This window comes from Microtus pennsylvanicus, chromosome 2 (genome assembly GCF_037038515.1).
Source record: "Microtus pennsylvanicus isolate mMicPen1 chromosome 2, mMicPen1.hap1, whole genome shotgun sequence".
NCBI lineage: Eukaryota > Metazoa > Chordata > Mammalia > Rodentia > Cricetidae > Microtus > Microtus pennsylvanicus.
Window position 1 is genome coordinate 128,507,055 of NC_134580.1, and position 20,701 is coordinate 128,527,755.

At 48.5% G+C, this 20,701-nt stretch overlaps 1 protein-coding gene across 1 annotated transcript in view; it reads left to right on the plus strand.

Moving 5' to 3' along the window:
* The window catches only part of Hck (HCK proto-oncogene, Src family tyrosine kinase), a 43,265-nt gene that overhangs the window by 10,295 nt on the left and 12,269 nt on the right, over positions 1 to 20,701 (plus strand). The window contains exons 2-10 of the mRNA XM_075962546.1: positions 6,201 to 6,318; positions 8,696 to 8,738; positions 9,455 to 9,554; positions 10,293 to 10,391; positions 11,612 to 11,715; positions 14,379 to 14,528; positions 14,942 to 15,094; positions 17,204 to 17,383; positions 18,644 to 18,720. Of these exons, the coding sequence (XP_075818661.1) occupies positions 6,202 to 6,318; positions 8,696 to 8,738; positions 9,455 to 9,554; positions 10,293 to 10,391; positions 11,612 to 11,715; positions 14,379 to 14,528; positions 14,942 to 15,094; positions 17,204 to 17,383; positions 18,644 to 18,720 (1,023 nt within the window). The 5' untranslated portion in view covers position 6,201. The remainder of the gene's footprint in view (positions 1 to 6,200; positions 6,319 to 8,695; positions 8,739 to 9,454; positions 9,555 to 10,292; positions 10,392 to 11,611; positions 11,716 to 14,378; positions 14,529 to 14,941; positions 15,095 to 17,203; positions 17,384 to 18,643; positions 18,721 to 20,701) is intronic.

Consider the following 20,701-nt stretch of genomic DNA (forward strand, 5'->3'; position numbering starts at 1 on the left):
TAAATTCCACCAGAAAACTCTTAGCCCTGATAAACACTTATAGCTTGCATATAAAAAGTCAACATTAAAAATCAGTAGCTTTTCCATGTCTGCACAATGAACTGTAGAAAACTAAATCAGGAAAAAGAATCTTATTCATAGCCGGGCGGTGGTGGCGCACGCCTTTAATCCCAGCACTCAGGAGGCAGAGGCAGGCGGATCTCTGTGAGTTCGAGGCCAGCCTGGTCCAGAAGAGCTAGTTCCAGGACAGGAACCAAAAGCTACGGAGAAACCCTGTCTCGAAAAAAAAAAGAATATTATTCATAACAGCTTTTTAAAACTACCCAGGAATAAATCAATAAATCTAACCAAAGAGGTAAAAGACCTCCACAGTAAAACTTCAAGACACCTAAGAAAGAAAATAAAGAAGACACTTCCGTGTTATGGATTAGCAGACTCACTATTGTGAAAATGACTATGTTACTGAAAACAATATACAGTTTCAACATAGTCCTCCATCAAAATCCCAGGGGTGTTCTTCACAGAATTGGGGGATAAAACTTTCTTTCTCCCCTTCCCATCAATGACCCCTTTCTTCAGGCACTTCAAGTTAAACACACAAATCTAAAGGTTCAGAGCAAGAACCCTCATGTGAGGGGGGAAGTTTGGCATCTGTTTTTTCTAAGTCTAGGAGACAGTTTACTGCCTTGGGTGCAGTGGCAGAAATGGTAGAGGAGTAGCCAAGAGCTTATGATTAGATTTAAAGCCTCTTCTGCAGAAGGAAATGCATGCCTAGTTCATAAGCTCCAGGGGTAAACAAACTTCTATTATTTTGCTAACAGACATTGTACCGAACATCCATAGATTAACGCCACTCTCAGGTCTCATCAGAGAAGTTTCTCTGGTCAAGGCATGATGGTCAGTGCAGAAATCCACAGCGGATAAACTGAGTGTGCACATGTAAAAGAATGGAAATAGATCCTTCTCTCTCCTCCGGATAAAACCAGGTCAAAATGGACCCTCGTGCAAGACATGAAACTGCCAGGGGAAGCATAGACGAGAACTTTCTGGAGAGGACTCCAAGAATTATGAATGAACTTGTGTGAAATTGCTCTGCAGTGGAACTGAGAAAGGTATTTTCCAGCTGTAAGTCAGAAAAGTGATTAATAACTATAATTTAAGAACTGCATATGTTAAATGTCAAAAGCCCAGATCTAGAAGTGGGATATGGACTGGATAGGTGGTTCTCAAAGAAATGCAAACAGCCAATAGTACTTGAAAAAAGTTTGCAACATCTCTAGTCAACAGGGAAATGCAAGTTAAAACTACGCTGAGATTCTCGCTCACCCAGTCAGAATGGCTGTCATCAAGAAAGCAAATGAGGCTGTGGTAGGGGGGTTGCCGCGAGTCCTGGGTTCATCTGGGATCCATCTTGAGAGCCTGTCTCAACAAATGAAAGCCAAAAGCCAAGGACAAATGCTGGAGAGGACGTGAAGAAAGGACCCCTGTCCCTGCTGGCTGACAGGAGCGAAAGCTAGAGCAGCCACTATGGAAACCAGCAGGAAGGTTCCTCAAAAACACTGACCAGCTGCACCCCTCTGGGCTGTCAGTCAGCACAGCTGCACATCCTCGTCTGCTGTGCACTAGTCACAGCCGCCAGGACGTGGAACCACTGCAGGTCTCCCAGCAGCTGCCTGGATGGCGAAGATGGAGTGCATGTGCAGAATGGAGGGTTAGTCTGCGCTAAAGAAGAAGAAATAGCACAATTCTTAGGAAAGAGGATAAAACTAAAGATGTTAAGTGAAATAAGCCATACTTCAGAATCCAGATATAAATTTGCATCTTTATGAATGGTGTGTAAGGGAGGGGACAAAGGGAAGAGAGATGATAAATATGACGTAGAAGCAGGCTGTAGGAAATATGTATGTCACAGAATCTCTCACCTTAGCCACTTTAATGGGTAGTTCAGTGGCATTTAAATATTCATAATGTACCGCCGTTGTCATCATCCACCTCCATAACCCCCGTCATCTGCTAAAACAGAAGATGCCTCCATCCAACAAAACTCACCACAACCCGCTGCAGGCCACAACCAATCTACCACTGTCTAGAGCAGTGGCTTCTCCATACGAATGTGGCTTCTGTTCTGTGTGTTCAGGTTTCTCTTCTCAACCCGATCCATGCAGCAAAAGCCACATCCCAACACTTTACTGTAAAGAGCACGGGTGCTCTGAGCAGGTGACCAGCCACGGAGGTGGCTCAGCAGTAGAATATTCCCCGGCAAGCCTGACAGCTTGAGTTTGGGTCCACAGAACTGCATAAAAACTGGACACGGCAGCACAGGTGTCTAATCCCCGTGCACCCTTATGGGAGAATTGGAGGTGGAGGCAGGAGAATGAGTCCGCTGAAGCTCTTGGCCCAGCGAGCCTGGCAGATGCAGCATAGAACAAGGCGCTGTGGGCATCCCTTTTGTAAGGGGTAAGTTTACCCTGGAGCTGAGTGACCGCAGACAGGAATGCAGATTAGGTCAGCCCAAATTCCATGATCCAACATGGAGAAGTCTCATGAAGGTTTGTTTTGGCTTTGTTTTTTTTTTTGTTTGTTTGTTTGTTTGGTTGGTTGGTTGGTTTGGTTTTTGGTTTCTTGAAACAGGGTTTTTCCGTGTAACAGCCCTGGCTGTCCTGGAACTCACTCTGTAGACCAGGCTGGCCTTGAACTCACAGAGATCTGCCTGCTTCTGCTTCTCAAGTGCTGAGATTAAAGGTGTGTGCCACCACCACCTGGCTCATGAAGCTTTTATAGTAACAAGACAAAAAGAATCATGAATCAAGACATTTTTTTAAATACGTCAGTGGGAACAGGAGTTAGGTGGTTATAGCAGAGAGGGAGAGTCTCCACTCTAGGCTCTAGATGCTGCCGGCTCACTTTCTTAACCCTTCGCTTTGTGGAAAATAGGGTTTTGTTAAGTCAATCCATTCCAGATTTGTTAGCCACAGGATGTTAGAGGTGGCCAAGGAATGGCTATTGAGGAAACTCAGGATAGCATGTAATTAGGCTTAACTGTTCTTAGGCTTGGCTGCAGCCTCTCTCTGTACATCAATGGGGATCTAATCCGTTAATCAGCCGCCTCCGTAGACTCCGCCCCTTTCCAGGAATATTCCTTCACAAAGCTCTGTCTCAGAACACGGTGGAGGAGAGGGCTAGCCACCAAGGCTGTCCTCTGAACTGCCTACACACATGCTGTGGCATGGGCACACCTGCTCCAAAGTGATGGGAATTTCCTGTTTCAAAAGTTCCTGCTGAGTGGAGGCTGCAGCTCCAGGCCAAACGAACTGCAGATTCCCCTGTCTCTTAGCCATTTGTGTGTTATCTGGTAGGGGGTGGGGCTCAAACTCGAGGCCCCTCTATGCCTAGCAAGTGCTGTACCACTGAGTCATACCTCCTACCGCTCGCCCCCATTTGGTGGCACATTTGTTCGTAAATAGAAATATTAGGGCTGAGGTTTCTCTGGGGCTCACTGTGCCCAGCCATTTCACTTCTGTCAGCAACCTTAGAAAACCCACCCTGTGAAACAGAGCCCACCATCCAGGCTGGGGGCATAGCTCAGTGGTTGGGTTCTTATTCAACATTTATGCTGTCCTGGGTTCCATTCACAGCGCCGGGAAAGGAAGGGAAAAAGAAAGAGAAAAAAAAAAAGAACCCCACCATCCTTCCTGAGAGGGGCCTGGGACTGGGTCTTCATGAATATGTAAATGATCCATGTAAATTATGCTTAATAAGTGCTCTGTGATTGGGGCCAGCAGATTCACCGCAGCAGTGCTCACAGCTGCCCTGCTCCGGCAGCAAGTTCCTCCGACTGATCAAAACGTACCAAGTGTACTGTGATCTTATGCAAAGTAAAACACACACCCAAGATGACACTTCATTTCCCAGAACTTTTCTCACAGATCAAGAGACGCTGGTTTCAGGTTTAAAGCAGCAAACAGTTGATTCATTGTCATGAAATTTCAGATTAATGATCTAGCACTCCAGGAATCTAACCGTGTTCTCACTTGTATGTGCCGGTAAATAGAAGAAACCATGTTGGGTTTTGGCTCTTGTTCAAGACTTAAATTGTTTGTTTTGAGAGAGGGTCTCATGTAACCCAGGTTGGCTTTAACAACTTAAGTATAACTGAATTTTCCCATCTGAGCACTATCCAGACCCAAGCCTTCTTAGCTTCTGCGATCCCATGAGATGGAGTGTGTCCAGTGGTCTGGTCATAATAGAAGCGAATTCTCGCTGCCCTAGAGCCATGCAATGCCGGGAAGCTAGCACTTCCTCCACAGTGGCTTGCAGCCTGCTTTCTCAGCAAACACATGACAGAAGAAATACTTCAGCCACTCTACCGTGAAGTTTTCATGTATGCGCTCCTGGGGTCCATCCCTAGGTCCCAATCCCAGGGTCTCACACATGCGCAGTTGGCCTTTATCACCAAGCTATGCCCTTAGCACCCGACAATTAAGTTACTAGGTCAGCACCCGGGTGTGGTGACACACAGCTATAATCCTGGCACTAGGAGGCTGAGACAGAAAGAATGTGAGTTTGAGGCTAGCCTGGGCTACATAGCAAGACGGTCTCAAACAAACAGGTGAACGTGTTTCCTCTGAGGAATACAGCGGCAAAGCTGGAGAGGTCTGCCCCTAAGAGGTGGGGTCCTAGCTCCTCTAAGGTCCCCCAGAACCTCCATCACCCATGGCTAGAGGCCACAGCATTCTCCCCACAGGGCCCATATCCTGCTTCCATAGTCCCCCACACTTCTCCTAGCAACCAGTGATTCAGCCTAAAGTGCAATTGATGCCCTGGAGATGCAGCGCAATGGGGTAGGGGCAACAGCCGGTCTGGAAAATAAAAATAAAGTAAAATAGCCGAAATTGAACCCCAAAGCCTCCACAGTTCCCACCCTCCTTAGAGGAAAACCCAGTTCCTTCCTCCCTGTGAGATGTGTGGTTTTGTCACTTACCTTTCCTGCTTGGAGAGTCCCACCCCCTCCAAATACATCTCAACCCCGGGGCCTTGGCACTTGCTGGTTCTGCTGCCTGCCAGACTCTACCTTCAGAGAGTCAGTTGTGGGACTCAGAAACCGGGGCTAATATCACCTAAGAAAGGCCTTCCCCAGCTGTGCTGTCTCCAGAGCCCTGCCCAGTAGTCCCCCACAGTGGCACACCTCACACTTGCCACCAAATTTGTCCTATCAGTTACCTGTCCACGAGCTTGTTATCTTGTCTCCTTTTCATCTCCAGTTGAGCTTCATCAGACATGAGCTGGCCTGTCTTATTCATGGTTTAGAAAAACTAACATAAATGCTGACAGGGAATGGGGCTCAGTTGGAAGATTGCTTACCCAGCATGCACAGAGTCCTGGTGGACCCCAGCTCCACATAGGTGGTGTGTGAGGCTGCGTGCTTGTAATTGGCAGCACTTGGGAGGTGGAGGCAGAGAAGAAGTTCAAGGTCATCCTCAGCAACACAGTTGAGTTGGAGGCTAGGATATAGGAGAACCTGTCTTTTTTTTTTCTTAAGTGTAACTTGAATGAACAAATGAATGAATGATTGACCAGCTAAATCCACTAGAAAGCAGAGGAAAGGAAGGGAGGATGAGAAAGAAGGATAGAGTTATAAGCCAATCATAATATAAGGAATGTGGTGCCCAGTTATTTTTCTGGATTACTGGAGCCATACTACACATCTTCATTGTTAGGACTTAGCACACAGTGGCCGTGTAGTTGCATCTTATGTCAGGCTCTTCTGGGTGCTGGGGCCCCATCCAGAGGCTGTACTGAGAGATCCCCATTGCTGCAGTTTTCTCCATCCTTCCAGTGCTCTGCAGTAGGGGTGGAGAACCTACTGGGACTGTGGGTAGGAATGACAAGTGAGGTGTGGTGGTGTGCAGGGGCCGTGCATCCGCTCAGTTTCCTAACCCCAAGCTGACACTGCCCACCACTCACGTTCCCCCACGCTGCTCCACCGCTCTGCCGTGCTGATTCTGTTAGTCTCACCAATTTCCTTAATGGACTCCCCACTCTGCTGGTACTAGAGCCCAGGACTAGAACACCATGTGGGCTCCGGCCGAGCAGCATGGCAGATGAGTCAGGAAGAAGCTGAGGACCCAAATGGTTTCACTCGGGGCTGGCAGGCAGGTTGGGGCTGTGAAGACTCCTGTCTTCCCTTCTTTTGGCTACAGGATGGGATGCATGAAGTCCAAGTTCCTTCGAGATGGAAGCAAGGTCTCGAAAACAGAGCCAAGTGCCAATCAGAAGGGCCCTGTGTATGTGCCGGATCCCACGTCCCCCAGCAAGCTGGTGAGTATGACACCCCAGGGAGCTATCCAGCCCTTGCCATAGGGCCTTCAAACCCTTTCTGGCCCTGGCCCAATTAAGTGAATTTAGGGTAGGATGGCACCCATGAGCCACCTCTAGAATGCTTCCCTAGGCATGGAAGCTGCTTCTTATGTGGCAACCAGGGCCTGGCCCAGGTCTCTGCCTCTCAATCAAGTCAAGTGTGGGCCCTGAGCCTGGGCCCTGTCTACAGCAGTGCAGGCAGACCCGTGACAACAGGAGCAGCTCTCCATCTGCCTGGCCAGGGTGTAACAGCAATCCCAGCAAGGAGAGTAGCAGCGCCATTGGGGCAGAGGGATGTCGTGGTGGACAAAGGACTGCACGTATGTGAAGTGCGTTTATACATGTTCACGTGTATAAGCATACTTCACATACATGCAAAACAGTAACAGCAATAGTGGATCTATTCGTTACTTTTCTATTACCACGATAAAACACTATAACCAAGGCGACTTACAGAAGAAAGGGTTTATGTGGCCTCATAGTTCTAGATGATGTGAGCCATGATAGCGAAGCAGAGGCAGCACGCAGTAGGCATGGTGGCTGGCGCAAACACTGAACGTTCACATCTTGAGCATAAGTGATGCTTAGAGCCCCAGGGTCCTGGTGGCCATACCTTTTTGGCTGAACTCTCAGATTGCTCCATATGCATGATGGAGTCTGTCTCTGAGAAACCTGGTACCCAAGGTACCTTCAGACATCACTGATCTGGACCAGTTCCCTCACTTTGTGGGAGGATCAGTCCAGCCTTCTCCAGTATTCCACAGCAAGAGCCCAGGTCACAACCTAAGACATCTCCATCCTTGAGCAAGCTCTGCCCCTTAATATACCCAAGTGACCCAACTTATGCCTGTAGTCCTCTCCTACAAGGACCTAGGGCCAGAACAAGATGTCCTTAGGAGTCCTTTCAAGACAGGCTTTTCATACTTTTAGACCCATGTCTGTAGACAGAGACTGTTTGTTTCCCGCCTGCCCAGACCCAAAATAATCACACAGAAACTGTATTAATTACAACACTACTTGGTCAATAGCTTAGGCTTCTTATTAAGTAATTCTTACATCTTAAATTGACCTATTTCTATTAATCTGTGTATTGCCAAGTGGCTGTGGCCTACCAGTAAGGTTCCATCCGGTGTCTGTCTCCTTCAGCTGCTACATGGCTTCTTTCTGACTCTGCCTCCTTTTTTCTAGCATTCAGTTTAGTTTTTCCTACTTAGCTCTACTCTGCCCTGCCACAGGTCAAAGCGGCTTCTTTATTAAGCAATAGTAATAAAACATATTCATGGCATACAGAGGGGAATCCTACATCCCCTCCCCTTTTATGTCTAAATTGAAAGGAAGGTTTTAATTTTAATATAGTAAAATTACATATAACAAAACAGGTACCAAGCATGGATTATAGTTACAATATTTAGTCTATTTACATTTGACAAATTAAGGAAAATACACTATCATCTATCCTATCTTCATGATTCTAAAATTTTTATATCTAATTTATCCTTAATCATAACTAATAAAAATTCTAACTATCTTTCTTCAACTTTTCAAAGACCCCAGAAGGATATAATATTGCCTAAGTTAACAGGAAGTGTATTGTAAGCAACTTCCAAAACTCTAGAATTGACAGAGACATCTCACTGCCTGGACAGTCACCCAAAGTTTTTCTCTAACATTGGGGCATCCTTCTTCAGCCTACAGGTCCATAGTATCTGGCAGACTTTTCCATGAAGCAGGAAATTTCAAAGACTGTTTTGCCTCTATTGGCAGTTTGTCAGTCACTTTCTTCTGTGTCCTGCAGAATGTCTGGCAGACTCTTTCATGAAGCAGGAATCCTTCCTTAGGCAACTTCAGCAGTTATTTTTCTGTGGTTCCTGTTGTTTATACAGCATACCATCAAGCAGTCCAGGCAAGAGCAGTTTCTTGCCCAAATGGCCAATAAACTCCATAAGGAGCCTCTTCGATGACCATCTTCCTCTTGAAGTACATTGGTGCTGCCAGGGGCAGCTGTGTCGCATTGTCATGAAAAGTCCTAAGTTCTTAAAACATTTGAAATGTCATATCCTGTTAGTCTTCGAAAGGTTTGAAGAATAACTATCCATCTGAAATATATCTCTGTACATCTAGAAAACCTAACTGACTACAAGCTTGATTATTATAGATGACTATCTATCAACCGGTATTTCTTAATTATACACTACATTTTTAAATGAGCTACACAAACACAATACCTTAATCAAGAGCAGAAGTATACATATAACAAAATTGACCTTAAAATTGTATCAATAAACCAAGATCCATACCAATGCAAAATATTCATCTCTTCTCCTGTTTCTTCCTGCAGGGGCCAAGCAACAGCAACAGCATGCCTCCAGGGTTTGTGGAGGGTGAGTATCTGGAAGCAGGGGTTGGGGCATTGCGTATCATCTATTAACTTAGGTTCTGTGTTGTAGCTAGAGGGAAAAAGTCAAAAACACCTATATCAGTTTGGGTGTGTGTGTGTGTGTGATGCTGTGATAAAACACCATGACCAAAAGCACCTTGGGGAGGAAAGGGTTTATTTTCTCTTACAACTCCACAGGTCACAGTCCCTCACTGAGGGAAGTCAGAGTAGGAAGTCATCAGGAGGCTAGAAACAGGAACTGACACAGAGATCACCAAGGAACAGTGCTTACTGGCTTGCCCAACCTGCTTTTTTATACAATCAGCTGTCCAAGGGAAGCACAGCCCACAGTGGACTGAACCTTCCCACATCAACCATCAATCAAGAAAACAATGCCCTACCAGCTTGCCCACAGGCCAGTCTGACTTAGGCAGTTCTTTACTTGACGTTCCCTCTTCCCAGGTGACTCTGGTTTGTGTCAAGTTGGTAAAAACTAACCAGCACACCATCCTTGAATATCCTCTAAATTACCCGAGTTCCTTCCCAGGGCTCTCGTGTTTCTAGAACGTTGCCCTCTGATGTGGACAAAGTCCTGCAAGCTTTAGCCAGCATCACGCCCAGCCCTAGAGACTACTCGGTCACCCTATGAGACAGGCAAAGGAGTGGGGTGCACAGGGGTTCAGAGTGGGGTGCTGGGGACTGCATCTCCCTTCCTGGCAGGCTCTGAAGACGTCGTCGTGGTTGCGCTTTACGACTACGAGGCCATTCACCGTGAAGACCTCAGCTTCCAGAAGGGAGACCAGATGGTGGTCCTGGAAGAGTGAGTTCTAGCCTGCTCCTCCTAAGACACACCCACCTGCAGGGCTTCCAGTCCTGTTTTGCATCAGTAAAGAACCCTAGAGCCTGTCTGACTCTGGGAGTAAAGGACAGATGACAACCTCACCACACGCCATAGAGGAGGAAGGGCTTGCTACCCCTGGGGTAACAGGAGCGGTGACAGGGACTGTGCCCTTCCAGGCAGGTTCTCCACAAAGCCTCCCTAAGGCTCCTGGGACTGGGCTTCAGGTGTCCCCGCAGGCCTGGCCCCTCCAGGAGGCTTTGCACTCAGACATCCGGGGTCTCTGAGGTCCCCACCTGTGATGTCACAGCTCTCACCATCAGGGGTTGCTACAAGAGTTTAGATTGTACTGAGATCCCGGAATGGGACCTGGCCATGCACAGGCAAACCCTGAGCCCACAGCCTTCTCCTCTGGGCCCCAGCTGAACTGGTTAATGTGAGTGCTTCCTGGACACAGGTCCTGGATTTGGTAAGAGTAGTCCAGTCATGGCTGGAATTCAGGAAAGAGAAGAGATCCAAAGACCCGGCATGTGATCTGTGACCCCAAACTCCTGTAGAGACTATCATCTTCCCTACCCTAGTTCTGGGCCTGTGTTGGGTGCCCTGCACCTCACCCTCCTGGTTTCCTGAGTGTGTGAAGAGGGAGAGCTTTCTAGGCCAGAGTGGAGCCCACGAGAGACTGAAAGGTTCCTGTGCTCTTCTTTCCCTCCTTTCCCTTAGGTCTGGGGAATGGTGGAGGGCACGATCCCTGGCTACTCGGAAAGAAGGCTACATCCCAAGCAACTACGTGGCTCGTGTTAACTCTTTGGAGACAGAGGAGTAAGTGTTCTATCCCTGTCAGGCACCCTCTTCCTGGGGCTCTCAATTTGGCTGGTTCTTTCCCATGATTCAGGTCACAGAGGCCTGTCCTAACACCCTGTCCAAGATGGCTCCCAAGAAGCCTGTTTTTACTTCCTTCTGAACATATCCCACTGGCAAAAAGGGACATTGGTTTTTCTGGTTGTCTGCATGTGCACGATCTGCCTCCCTCTTGAGAATGAGCTCTGGAGTTAGGCTGTCTAGGTTCTAATCCTGTCTCTTCCACTTCCGAGCTGCATGACCTCGTCCTCTTGGTCCTCCAGTTTGATCACTATAAAATAAGAATAATAAAGGTGACAATTGCATAGAGTTGGGTCTCATGGTAAAGTTGGGGCTGGAGGTTTGGTGGTTAAGAACACTTGCTGCCTTTTCAGAAAACTCGTTTGATTCCTGACACAGAGGTTCACAACTGCTTTTAATTCCAGCTCCAGGAGATCTGACATCTTTCTAGATTCCATGGACACCAGCTCGCTCGCTCTCTCGCCCTCTCTCTCTCTCTCTCTCTCTCTCTCTCTCTCTCTCTCTCTCTCTCTCTCTCTCTCTCTTTCACACACACACATATGGTGTTGGGAGGGAGAAATAATTGAAAAAAAAACAAGCAGATGAACTATTCATACACTTCTTTAATCCCCAGCACTAGGGAGGCAGAGGCAGACAGATCTCTGTGAATTCGAGGACAGCCTGTCTATATATTAAGTTCTAGGACAGCCATAGCTATATAGTGAGACCCTGTCTTAGAGTATAAAAAAGATAAATGTTAGCTATTTTTCTCCCTTGTTGATAACTGAGGAAGCAGAGAACAGAATGGAGTCACCTGGCAGGGTTGAGGCGTGCTGACATCTTCTCGGGACCCCATCGGGTACACAAACTGCTCCTTATCCTGGCGAGGGTGAGAACTGCCTCAGCTGCTTCAACGAGACCTTTCCATCAGTACCGAAAATAGCAGGGGGTGGGAGAAAGAGAGAGAGTGAAGGAAGGAGAGAGAGAGAGAGAGAGAGAGAGAGAGAGAGAGAGAGAGAGAATAGCTGTTTCCCACCAACTCACACCCAAAAGTAAGAAAAACACTACCTGAAGTCAGGTGTTTGGGTGGGCTCTGCCCAGTATGGCATGGGCACTGTGTGAACAGAACATGCTGGTCCATCCTGAGGCTTACTTACAGTGTCCTCATTCATTCCTGGCAGGTGGTTCTTCAAGGGTACCAGTCGGAAGGATGCAGAGCGCCAACTCCTGGCTCCTGGCAATGTGCTAGGCTCCTTCATGATCAGGGACAGTGAGACCACCAAAGGTGATGCCTGTCCTCCCTGCCTTCCTGTGCCCCATGGTGCCAGCTCCAACCCCTAGGGACATTCTCTGAGGAAGGCTGAGCAGCTCAGTCAAGTGGCCGTGCTGCCAGGTTTTCTCCCCTTTGCTGCTCTGAGCAGTGGGAAGGCTGACGGTCTTTGCTGGGTGGCTCTCCTCAGTTCCAGTAGATGCAGGCTTAGGTCAATGGAAGTGGTTTGAACCCAGATGGCAAACAAACCTCCTGCTGACACTTTGTCCCCACTAGCTCCTGGCTGACTTTTTTACTGTATCCTGTCTACAAGTCCCATTCCTCCTTGGTGAAGAAACAGTCTGGGGTGAACTAAAGCTAGACCCAAAATCACCTCTGGGACTCACTCAGAATTCTCTCTTGGTGGGGGCAGTGAGATGGCTTAGCCAGAGATGCCTGATGTCAATTTTGACAACTTGAGTTCGATTCCCAGAAGCTACATGGAAAAAGGAAAGAACCGACTCCCAAGGGTTGTCCTCTGACCTCTACGAGCATATCATGACATGCATGCCCTACCTCATAAAGATATAAGGGGGAGCTCTTTGGGGACATGTGGATAGGAAGACGTCATGGATAGATGTCAGGAGTCTTGTCCTGAAGTTTCTGTACTGAAAAGGTGGCATCTTGAGTGGGTGTTTTAAAATATATATATTTAAAATTTATATTATAAAATATGTATACATATAACCTCAAACCACAGAGAATGGCTCCCCCAGCACTGCCCCAGTGAGTTTCCCAGGGCGGCACCGCGGCAGGCGCCATCTGAGTTTAGACTCCACAGGTGCAGTAGGCCTTTGACTGTCATTTGCTCTCAAAGTCACTTGATTTGAACAGGTCAAGCCAGTTGTACAAAGTATGGCCTGGTTGGAACTGTGAGGCACATAGTTTTGGGGACACTGAGGGCATTTGTGTGTCTGGGACCAGTTCTTCCATCCGTGTCTGAGGTCAGCAATCATTTAGGCTGCAGGGAGGCCCAGCCTTTCGCCTCCATCTGTGCCTAGGATAGCTCAGAGACTGGGCTGACCACCTCTGCAGAGAAGCAAAGAAATCAATGGTACCATGGCAGACCTGCGGACAGGAGAGTGTGCTGGGCTAGCTTCTACAGCCCTTGCGGGTGAGGGTCTGCTGGGGATCGGATAGATTTAGAATGAGGCCCTGAGTGCTTGGCTGCTTCCCAGATCCTGCACACCCTGTCCAGGCCCCCCTTGACTGGGACAGGGCAGCCAAGGAGGGGCCCTCGAGCCATCTGACTGGGTTTGGAACCCAAATGTACCACTTACCAGCTATGTGACTCCAGGTAAGGTATGTCACCCCCTAGCTCAGTTTCCTCACCTATATAAACGGTATTGGCAATACTATAAAGCCTCTGCCTTATGAGGTTATTCGCTATGATGAGTAATGTAATCCATGTAGTTTTAATTTGTTAAAATGCATTCTATTCCCATTGATCCATCATGTAATCTTAATGTGTTGAAATGTGTACTCTTCCTCTTCGTTTACTGTTCGTTTAGCAGCATGCTTAGAACAGGGCTTGGCATGCACAGCTGTCATTCAGCAATCTAAACCTCCCCCAAATCCCATGCCACTGTGCTGTTAACAAGGAAAAAAGTGAAAGGCAGAGAGGCTCGTTAGCACAGCTCGTACATGGCGAACTTTGGCCACAAACTGGAAGACTTGTGTGTCTCTGGTCTGTGTCATAGCTTGGTGGCTTGGAGCCGTGTATCTCTATCACCTCACAATTCCGAAAGGCAGGAGTCTGAGCCTGCTGGGCTCAGGTCAAGGTGTCTGTGGGGTTGGTTTCTTCTGGGGGCTTGTAGGGTGGGGGTGGGCCCCATTTCACTTTCTGCCCTTCGAGAGGCCACCAGCCTGGCTAGGCTCATAGCTTTTCCTCTCCAGCACCTGTCTCTACCTGTGCATTCCCTAACTGCCTCCCTCTGACAAACAGCCCTCTGGATTTGCTGGGAACCCTTTGGGTTCTATCACGTATTCCCAGGGGCAGGGATTCACATACAAATATCGTGGACCATTATGCAGCTGACCACAGTGCACTTTTCACATGTTGGTAACCAGGCCAGATGTTCTTTCTTTTTATTTGTTTGTTTCTGTTTCTCTCTCTATCTTTCTCTCTCTTTACCAAATTAATATGGCATCTTGGCTTTTTCATCATTAAATAGATGATTGATAGATAGATAGATAGATAGATAGATAGATAGATAGATAGATAGATGATAGATAGGTGGATGGATAGGTGATAAATCAGAAATGATGAAGTAATAGTGACGTCCAGCTTACTGACTGTCCAAGTCATACACAAGTATTACTTCTGCCGATCACTGGGCAATGTGAGGAGACAGAACGGCATGGCTACTCTTATTTTACAGGTGAGGAAACGGAGGCATCGAAAGGCCATGTAGTCATTAGAAGGGCTCACAGCTGAGAATGGCAGACCTGGGGTGAGAACCCAGGCAGCCCCATGCCTCAGCTCACTCTTAACGATCTGAGCATTTGCCCAGGTGCCCATGAGCTCACATGAGGCCTGCAGAGGTCTCCCAGGCAATCGTAAGGATGTTAAGGTACTGACACCAGATGGCCAGGGCTCCGAGGTGCCATTCTGATGGGCTTCTCTTGGACTAATGCAGGGAGTTACTCGCTGTCTGTTCGAGACTGTGACCCCCAGCACGGGGACACGGTGAAGCATTATAAGATCCGGACGCTGGACAGTGGAGGCTTCTACATCTCCCCGAGGAGCACCTTCAGCAGCCTGCAGGAACTTGTGGCCCACTACAAGAGTGAGTCCCGCCCGAGGCCAGGCCCCCACATTTGACTGCAAAGCCTCAGCTGGTCCCCATTGCACGGTGCAGCCCAGCTGGGAGGCTACCGCCAGCCACAGCTTTAATTCCTCGACACCTTGGCCGTATTTTACAAGGGTTGTTTGGTTCGAAAGAAGGAACCAGTCTGGTGTCTTCTAGGCAAGTTCTGGATCGCATCATCCCCCACGGAGAAGGGCCTGTCTCTCAGAATCCCAGTCACATGGGATTCTGCATGAAGCATTGAAGCACTCCGAGGTCTCCTGACCAGCCATGCGGGGCGATCCTGAGGGTTAGGCTTGTTGGACACTGGGGGTGGAGGGATACAGGTAGCATCTCATCCTGTTCTGCTCTCTGGGGAATGTACCATCTGCTGACTGGGTACTCTGTTTCAGAGGGGAAGGACGGGCTCTGCCAGAAGCTGTCAGTGCCGTGCGTGTCTCCCAAACCCCAGAAGCCATGGGAGAAAGATGCCTGGGAGATTCCTCGAGAATCCCTCCAGATGGAGAAGAAACTTGGAGCTGGGCAGTTTGGAGAAGTGTGGATGGGTAAGGAGCTGTGGCGAGAGGACCACAGGGCCATGCTGGGAGGGGCCTACCAGTGCAGGGCTATCACACAGCAGAAGGAGATTTAAATAATAACCCCAGAGGGCCACTCCTCAGATAACAAACCAAATCACCTACTGGGAAATCATTATTTTGCCTTTGCGGTCAGGCTTGAGGGTCAAAGAATTGCCCTCTAGGGCAATTGTCCGAGTCCTGGAGGGCAAATCAATGCCCTCTGTTGTGTGGAGCTGGGCAGCCTGCCTTTGGAGCTGGCATGCTCAGGAACTCTAGGGATGATGAAAATTCATAGTGGTAGAAAGAACGTGGGTTTTCAGGTGAAGACTTAGCTGTTCAGATCATGAGCCACAATGCCCAGTGACATTTCAGATGTGGTGGGGCACCAGAAGGGCCTGACGCCCCCCTGCGGTCTTTGCCCCACTTTTAAGATCAGCAATTCCTGCTTCATGGGGAGGTCGGTGGTCACAATGCCTGGCCCGCCTGTTAACACTCCCCTGTGTGGCAGCTAGGAGAAGCGGCTCATAGAGAAGCAAACATTCGGCTGGATAAAGCACATTGGTTGGTTGGTTAGTTGGTTGTTTTGGTTTGGTTTTTAGGGACAGAGTTTCTTTGTGTAGTCGTGGCTGTCCTAGAACTAACTGTAGAACAGGCTGGCCTCAAACTCACCTACCTTTGCCTCCAAAATGCTGGGCTTAAAGGCATGTACCACCACACAAAAAGATTTAAAAGCTTGTGCTTCAACTACATTTACTGATAGCCCACTGTATGCCAGGTACTGAATAAAAGAATGAAACCATAAGGAAACGCAAGAAAGACAGATCTGAGTAGCAAAGTTGGGGCCAATAGAAACAAAACAAAAAAGCTGTCCCTTGAGGCCCCATGCTCTCACTGCAGGATGCCCACAAATCTGGATTTGAGCTTCCTAACATCCAAAGCACACATGGAAAGAAACAAGAGCCCTGAAGCAGGGTGGGATGGAGCAAAAGGACAGAGTGTGGCTGAAGACTTGAGGGACAGGTGTATTCAGGGTGGTTAGGGCATAAAAGCCAGAGTGAGGCCAGTCAGATGACTCGGCAGGTAAAAAGGCTTGCCGCAAAAGCCCGATGATCTGAGTTCAATCCCTGGAATCCACAGTGGAACGCGGAGGCTGGCTGGCAAAGACTGTCCTCTGATACACACACACACACACACACACACACACACACACACACACACAGAGAGAGAGAGAGAGAGAGAGAGAGAGAGAGAGAGAATTTATTTTGTTTTTTAAAAAGCAAAGACTGAATTTAGAGACCCAGGCCTATAATCCCAGCTACTATATTGAGATAGGAGGACTCAAGTTCAAAACCAACCTGGACAACTTAGTAAGACCCTGTTTCAAAATAAAAAGTGAAAGGGGGCTGGGGACGTAGCTCAGTGGTCGGGCACTTTCCCAGCATGAGGCCCTGGCTCAGTCACTAGTTGTGTGTGTTGGGGTGAACTTGGTAGATGACAAGGACAGAAAAGTGAGCATGGCCAGGTCAAGCAGGGCCTGTGGGGCATAGTGAGTCCGGAATTTATTTCAAGGCAGTTTTATTTCAAGGCAGTGTTAAACACTATGTGGCAGGCTGTGCCACAATCTAATTAGTGGTTTGAGGGTTAGTACTGTTACTGCTGTTAGTTTACAGTGCTGGGGATCACGCTCTCGGGGCCTTGCATGTGTCGGGCGAGTGTTGTGCCACCGAGCTCCCGTCGGGCCCTTGAGACACAGGCTGGCCTGGAGCTGCCAGCCCTCCTGCTTCACAGCCTTGGGAGCTCCGGGGTGACGGACGCGTGCCCAAGCTCACACAGAAAGCTATTGTTCACTCTTGCAAACAGCCCTTCAGACTGAGTGCTTATTTTCATTTCACTTAGATGAGGAAAGTGCGGCCCAGGGAACTGAGGTGGTTTGTTGAGCTGCTCTCCGCTAGGGAGCAGGGAACCCGTCTCCAGCCCAGGGCTGAGCCCACAGTGGCGGGCACGCGCTCTCTCTGTCCTAAAGGAGCAGGTGGGCAGGGAGGGCTCCTTGAAGGCTGCTGGATCCTAACCCCCTTCCTTGCTCCGTGCTTCCTCCAGCCACCTACAACAAGCACACCAAAGTGGCGGTGAAGACCATGAAGCCAGGGAGCATGTCTGTGGAGGCCTTCCTGGCAGAGGCCAACCTCATGAAGACGCTGCAGCACGATAAACTGGTGAAGCTGCATGCCGTGGTCACTCAGGAGCCCATTTTTATCGTCACGGAGTTCATGGCCAAAGGTGCGTGAGCTAGGCCAGACAGTGGCCCAAGCAGACTTCTTTCGAACTCAAAGATGACCTTGACCTGGCTCTCCTGGCACCACTAACAAATCCTCACAAAGCCAGTGAACAGTCAGTCCAGCCTCCTGGCTCACAGAGTGAAATCATGTGATGGGTGGTTAACGGAGAGGAAGGGCGGGGCCTTCATAGCAGGGAGCAGGCAGAGTCTTTAAGACAACAGAAGAGGCACAGGGCTTCCTGTGACTTGTATCTTAGAACCTTGGTGCTGGACTGTAAAGAAACCCTGCTTGCAGTACTAAGGGACAAGAAGCCACATGGAGAGAGACCATAAAGATGAGACATCATCTTCAATGTTCCACCTCTATCATCTCTCTTCACCGTGTGGGTCACCTAGCCTGCTATGACCAACCCACAGAATCATGGGAAATGTTCATGTCGTCACTTCAGGCTACTAAGCTTTGGGCTACCCTACGTGTGGTCATTCAGTATATCTCAGGAATGTTTGAGACAGGATTTCACTCTGTAGCCCAGGCTGCCCTGGCCCTCACTGTGTAGCCCAGGCTAGCCTCAATCTCACAACAGCCCTCTGCCTCAGCCTCTCAAGTGCTGGGATTGCAGCCTCACAAATGCTGTGTCTCCACACCTGGCTTTTCCAGGTTTTTTTTTAATTGTCGTTGTTGTTATTATTATTTATTTATTTATTTTAAGAGAGTTATTCCATAGTCATTTTCAGTCCCTGCTCATTTTTGGATTAACATCTCACACAGCATCATCCAATGTGATTTGAAATCTCAAAACCTTTTCCATTTTCCAAATCTACAATCGGCTGGCTTCCTAAAGCCAGGCCCCAGGCACCAAGTCTCATGAGGCTGCTTCAATCAAAGAGTCCCAACTAGCAACCAAAATGTCCTTTCAGAGAAATTCAGGCTTTCGCACTCAGATAGTAGGGGCAGCAAGTAGACGCTTCTAACTCTGCCATCATGGCTGGGCAGTGATAAAAGCCTGTAGCTGTGGCTATTCTGCTAGCTGAAGTAGAAAGAGAGCTGGAGCCCAAGAATTGGAGACCAGCCAGACAATATAGCAAGATGCCGCCTCAAAAGGAAAGTTGGCAGGAGATGTAGCTCGGTAGTAGAGCCCTTGCCTAACATGTGAGGCCCTGGGTTCAGACCCTGTACTGCAAGAAGAAAAGCCTCTACCACTATGAAAACAATGTTTCCCTACGGACTAGCAGGCAGTGTTCCTTCTCGCTGCCCTCTGCAGGAAGCCTGCTGGAGTTTCTGAAGACTGAAGAAGGGAGCAAGCAGCCACTGCCGAAGCTCATTGACTTCTCAGCCCAGGTGAGCCTAGGCCAGTGACGGTCAGGTGAGGTGACGTCACTTGGGTGCTCTGTGTCCTTTGTGTGAATACCCACCCCTCCACATGTACATGGATCAGTTCCAGGACCCCACAGATACCAAAAGTTTGTGCATGCTCAAGTCCCTTATAGAAAATCAAGTATTACAAATAACCCAGGCACATTCTCCTGTATAGTGCTTAACGCATCTCCGGGTGACTTTACGGAATCCAACATAAATGCATGTAAATAGCATGCATTTTTTGGAGAGGGGGTTCGAGACAGGGTTTTCTCTGTGGTTTTGGAGTCTGTCCTGGAACTAGCTCTTGTAGACCAGGCTGGCCTCCAACTAACAAAGATCTGCCTGCCTCTGCCTCCCCAGTGCTGTGATTAAAGGTGTGTGCCACCACCGCCTGGCTTAGAAAAGATTAATTTTTAATTTTTTTATATATGGATATATGGGTCTTTTGCCTGCGTGTAAGTCTGTGTGTCACATGCATGCCTGGTGCCCTCAGATGCCAGAAGAGGGAATCAGATCCTCTAGAACTGGAGTTACAGATGGTTGTGAGCCACCATGCAGCACTGGGACCCAATCCAGGTTCTCTGGTAGAGCAGCCAGTGCTCTTAACCACTGAGCCATCTTTCCAGTTCCTGAAATCATTTTGTTGCTTGGTTGGTTTGTTTTGGGTGTGAGTCATGGAACCTAGGGCCTTGCACATCCAGAGAAGGCTCTCCCTCTGAGCTACATGGAAGTTATCCGTTCTTTATGTAACAGATCACCTCAAGACTTAGTAGCCTGAAATAATAACTTTGAATATTTTTCATGATTCTTTGGACTGACTATAGCAGGCTAGGTGGACCACTCTGTGAACCGAGGGGACCTGAGTAAAATGTCCAAGGTGATCCTTATAATTTCTCTCTGTGTGGCCTCTCATCACTCAGTATTGGCTGTCCTTGAACTTGCTTTGTGACCAGGCTGGCCTCAAACTCACAGAGATCCGCCTGTGTCTCTGCCTCCCAAGCGCTGGGATTAAAGGTGTACACCACCAACACCTGGCATCACACAGCTTCTTTCAACACAGCTGTATTTCAACACAGCTTCTTTATAGGCCAGCGTCAAAGCTCCATGAGGGACCCAGCCAGGGAGCAACTGGTGGCTAAGCCTCTGTTTGCATTGACTTGTCAGTACCCCATTGGCCAAAACCAGCCACGGCAGCAAGACCAGAGCCAGTGCTGGACAAGAGGGATGAATCCTGGCAAGCAAACAGAGTCTGCTCACAGGAAGGCAACTGCCATCCCATTTTACAGTCCTGAAATTGAGGTGTGAAGAATTTGAGGGCACAATGGCGAATGGCTATAATCCTAACATTCAGGAGGCAGAAGATGGACAATCGGGAGTCCAAGATAGATCTGAGCTACTGAGTGTCGAAGAAGAAGAAGGAGAAGGAGAAGGAGAAGGAGAAGGAGAAGGAGAAGGAGAAGAAGAAGAAGAAGAAGAAGAAGAAGAAGAAGAAGAAGAAGAAGAAGAAGAAGAAGAAGAAGGTTAAATACAGATAAGGAAACTGAGCTGGACAGACAGTGGTGATGCACACTTTTAATCCCAGCACTTGGGAAGCAGAGAGACAGGAAGATCTCTGCGAGTTCAAGGCCAGCCTGGTCTACAGAGCTAGTTCCAGGACAGGCTCCAAAGCTACAGAGAAACCCCATCTTGAAAAAAAAAAAAAGGAAACTGAAGCCCAAGGAGGTTTTGCAGCTCTGCAGCTGGCCTAAGTTGCAGGGCTGATTAGGGGAGGGGTGGGTAAAACAACCGTGAAAATGGCAAACACTCCTGCCTCATACAGTTCTCTTGCGTATGAGCCAAAGGAGTTAAACCATGGGCTCTCTCCACCCACCACCCTTCACGGCCCTGACTCACAGTCTGAAGAGTGGAATCCAGCAACGAGAAGGGACGTGCAAGCCTTAGGAACACATCTTAAAACCCCATT